This window comes from Pangasianodon hypophthalmus, chromosome 6 (genome assembly GCF_027358585.1).
Source record: "Pangasianodon hypophthalmus isolate fPanHyp1 chromosome 6, fPanHyp1.pri, whole genome shotgun sequence".
Taxonomy (NCBI): Eukaryota; Metazoa; Chordata; class Actinopteri; order Siluriformes; family Pangasiidae; genus Pangasianodon; species Pangasianodon hypophthalmus.
Window position 1 is genome coordinate 4466889 of NC_069715.1, and position 4383 is coordinate 4471271.

General features: G+C 36.4%; 1 protein-coding gene across 1 annotated transcript; it reads right to left on the reverse strand.

Moving 5' to 3' along the window:
* Positions 1-379: 379 nt before the first annotated feature.
* LOC113534706 (extracellular calcium-sensing receptor-like) lies at positions 380-3779 on the reverse strand. The gene is made up of 6 exons (XM_026927660.2): positions 3568-3779; positions 3146-3437; positions 2192-2983; positions 1862-2089; positions 1468-1591; positions 380-1287 (listed from the first exon to the last, which is right to left on the reverse strand). Exons 1-6 carry the CDS (start codon positions 3777-3779, stop codon positions 380-382), a joined length of 2556 nt encoding a protein of 851 aa, XP_026783461.2.
* Between the last annotated feature and the right edge of the window lie 604 nt (positions 3780-4383).

Below are 4383 nucleotides of genomic sequence, written 5' to 3' on the forward strand. Positions count from 1 at the left end.
AAAGGTTTTAGAATTTTTTAATATTTAAAACAAAGAAAGTATATGTTCAATATTTGAGTATTTAATATTCAAGATTCTGCACTTTTTCTGGGCCCCTAGTTAAAATATAGAAGCATTTTCACTAGTGTTTCAGACTTTTGGACCCCACTGTATATAGCATGATAATGGTCATATTCTTTTATTGAAAGGTTTAAAAACAATAGGCACAAGATTTATATCACCCTTAACATTGGCAGTCATTGGTCTATTGTCCTATTTTATTTCAGTGAAAGTACATAAAATAAAAAAGAATAAATGACCTCATGGGTAAGGTTTGGGGTTTACTGGCAGATAGACACCATGATGGTCCATAATAATCATGCATATTTAAGCTTTTAACTTATTGAACAGGCACTTTTCCCATAATTTGCTTTTTAGTGTTTGTCTCTGGCCTAAGGATGATTATGTAACACTTTGGAAGAAAGATACAGAATAGTAAACCAAAGCTTGATGCTAAAATAGCAAATATCTCTACGGCTACAGTGAATTTTCCAGGAGAGCTGACATAAGCCGGAATAAAAGTTATCCAAACCGCACAGAACATTAACATGCTGAATGTGATGAATTTGGCTTCATTAAAATTATCCGGAAGCTTCCTAGCCAGAAAAGCTAAAATGAAACACAAAAGTGCTAAAAATCCTATGTAACCCAGCACAGCCCAGAAACCTATGTTCGAGCCCAAATTGCATTCAAGAATGATCTTTTCCTTATAGTGCATTAGATTTTTGAAAGGGAAAGGGGGGGCTTTTGTCAACCAAAGCACACAAATGAGAACCTGTATGAGAGTGGAGACAAGAACACTGAGTCTCTGTTGTGGAGGCCCAAACCATTTCATGACATTACTGCCTGGAAGTGTAGCCCTGAAGGCCATTAACACCACTATGGTTTTTCCCAGAACACAGGAGATGCAGAGGACAAATGTGATCCCAAACACTGTGTGGCGCAGCATACAGGACCACTCAGAGGGCCGGCCAATGAAAGTAAGTGAACAAAGGAAACACAGTGTTAGAGAGAAGAGCAACAGGAAGCTGAGTTCAGAGTTGTTTGCTTTGACTATTGGGGTATTTTTATATCTGTAGAATACGATTGCTATTACTATTGTCATAAACGCACCAATAATGGACACTGCTGTTAACAAAATTCCCATAGTTTCTTCATAGGACAAATATTCAATTTCCTTCTTTACACATTTATCTTTGTTTGGATTTGACCAGTAATCTTGCTGGCATTGTTCACATTTAATAGAATCTGTCAAAAAGAGTACAAACAAAATCAGAAACACATAACACTGAGCAGAATTTATTTAAATTCAGTCTAACAATTGTTGCCGTTGCAGGTAGATATTACAAGTGACTACTATATATTTCTATATAGTATTTTTTAAAATTTATATATATTGTTCTTTTTTGTTTCAGGCTATTTTTGTACCTGTGATATTACTGATCTCTCCATCAGCACATGGTATGCAGTCAAAACAGCAGATAGGCTTTCCTTTCTGCACAGCCTTTCTTGTGCCAGGAGGGCACCTCTCGCTGCATACAGATTTTGGCACCTACAGTATGACCAAGGAAAAAGTTTAATTTTGCTAAGTATTTTCTTAAATGCTGTTTTCATTAAACATTGGCTAAGCATACATAAACCAACCACTGAAAATACCTAAACCAAGAACCAACAAATAAAACAATAAAAAGTTATTGAATTGAAACTAATTACTTGAACTACACAACATAAGAACTCCCTATCATGGATGTAAGTATAATGTATCATGCTTGTAGCATACACATAATACGCGAGCATGTCACATATTTCTCCAAATACTTACTTGATTTATATTCTGTGCCCAGACAATCGAGGCCATATTTACTGCTAATCGATCACGAGCAGGAAGAGAGGAGTCATAAAGTCCAACTGTGACAAACTCATATTGGTTTTCTTTAGTTTTTTGCCAATTTATTATTTCATATCTTGCCAGGGGATCACCATTTTTATCAAAATAAACCTCTTCCCCTTCCTTTGTCTTGAAACGTACCCTTTTGAGGTGTTCTAGAAACTGGTGGGGGGAAAAGTTTGTCTGGTTTTATATTAATAAAGCTTGTGTATATCAAAGCTTTAAAGTACAAAAAAGTGTGGCTTGAAACTATTGTTAACTCACTGTGAAAGGATCAAGCTGCTTTTTTATAGGACATGTTTCTTTGCAGCCAAGAAGTTCATGTAGTGTATGTGCAATGGCATATACTCCTTTATACACATTACTGAAAATAGGCATCAAAGACATGTCAATTAAGTTGTTTTCCACCTCAGACAGTTTCTCTTCTCCTGTGCAGACTGGTATGGTCTCTGAATTATTCTGCACTGCGTATGTACAAGTAAACAGAGCCTCCCAGAATTCTGTAAAAATGGCATTGCCTACAGCTTTCAATGGTTTTATATCTAGGATGAAGTCCTTCAAACCTGTTACTGTTGTTTTTGGAATAGCTAGCCCTATGGCTCCTTGCAGAATATTGGACTTATCCAAAGTAGCTGCTATTAGATCAGCAATCCATGCCTCACTTCCCACCCACTGGTATCCAGTGATGTTGTGTTCAGTGAATACTTGAAGTAAAATCTCCAGGTCCCAGGGAGTGACAAATCCCACTATCACTCGAGAAGTGGAGCTTTTAATTTGCTCAACGATTCTCAACACTTTTTCTTGTGAGTAGGTTCTAAAAAATGGAAGGGAATATTCTAAGCATATGCCAAGTTGCTCAGCAATTTTAGTAAATGCGGACATCCCATTATTACCATAGTCATCATCTCTTCTTATTGCTCCCACCCAGGTCCAGCCAAAGTGCTTGACCATCTCTGCAAGTGCTAAGGTCTGGTAATAATCACTGGGAATAGTGCGCAGAAATGAGGGATATTTCCTTTTATCACTGAGACATTCGCAGGTAGAATAGTAACTGATCTAAAATTAGATTCACATAGTTATTCAAGGCATGGGAACCAGTATTTTTTTTTCCTGTCACCTAATGTTATTTACTATAAATTAACTACAAATGCCTTTCTATCCTCTCACCTTCAGAATAATTTTATTAGTTAAAAAAAAAATTAATTAATAATTTCTTACTAAGGGCACACTGAAAGGTCCAATAGTTTTTGCTATAGCCATGGACACTGATGAGTATGTCTCTCCTATTATGGCTTGCACCTGGGCTGGCTTTGTGCAGATGTCATCTGAGACTGAGTTCTCATTTCCATTCAGAAGTGTCATTGCTCCTTTCACCCCCAGTGCTGCAGAATTACAGGTGTCAAATATTTTAAAGCCCAGGGAGACTCCAGGCAGTAAAGAAGAACTGTTGTTGATCTCCTCTATTGCAAAGATCAGGGTCTGTGAATACTGGAAGGCTCTGACATCCACACTTGTTAAAAAAATCAGATAGAAATACATATTCCTATACATTATTCTGTATATGACAAAATTACTACTTACGTTATTTGCAATTGTGGGTTATCATTTATTATATTATTTCACTTAATGTTTTCGCTTACCTCATGCAATTTATAGCAGGTATGGCCGAATAGGAAGAGTCAGTGATCTCCCATTTTTTATGGAAAGGGAAAATACCTCCGATGATGATATTACCATCTTTCCATAGTTGTGGGTATGCAGGTTCTCCACTCAGGCTACAGGTAGTCTCTTGGGCCCTGGAAGAATTCATGATGGCTATTACTATATGTAAGAGAGTAAAGATTGATTCCATCTAGCTATCCAGCTCTTGGAGCTGTAGAGCAGAGATATTGAGAGAAAGAGACAATGAATGTGCCCTTGATCTGATCTGTCAGCTTAGTCAACAGAAATAATCTATGATATTTATATAGAAGGAAATGCTAATTCTCCATAGTAAAGTTAATCATGTGGGTCACAGCCAAAGAAGGTGTGACATTTCTAATCTGAAAGAAGTGGGCCTTGATGTCATATTTAGTCTTTTTTTTTAACCTTGGTGATTTCTTGTGCCTTGTGTTTTCTTTCTTTCAAGTATTGTTTAAACTATATTTATATGAATTTTGAATTACTTATTTTTGTTTATATCAAATTCGTTATTGTAGATAAAAATTTCTATTGAGTAGAATAATTTGGAGAGACTTAAGGGAACCTAGGTAGGAAACATCTCATCTCACACACAAACACACACATGACATAAAAGTTGTTAATAACATTAAATGTAGCCAACAGAACACAACTGATTGAATTAAACTATGAATTTTTCTTCACTGTAAGAATGCACAGAAAGCACTCGAGTCAAAAAATGGTCAGTCAAGTGCCATGAGTGACTTTTACCTCAGGTGATGAGGCTGAGACTGAGG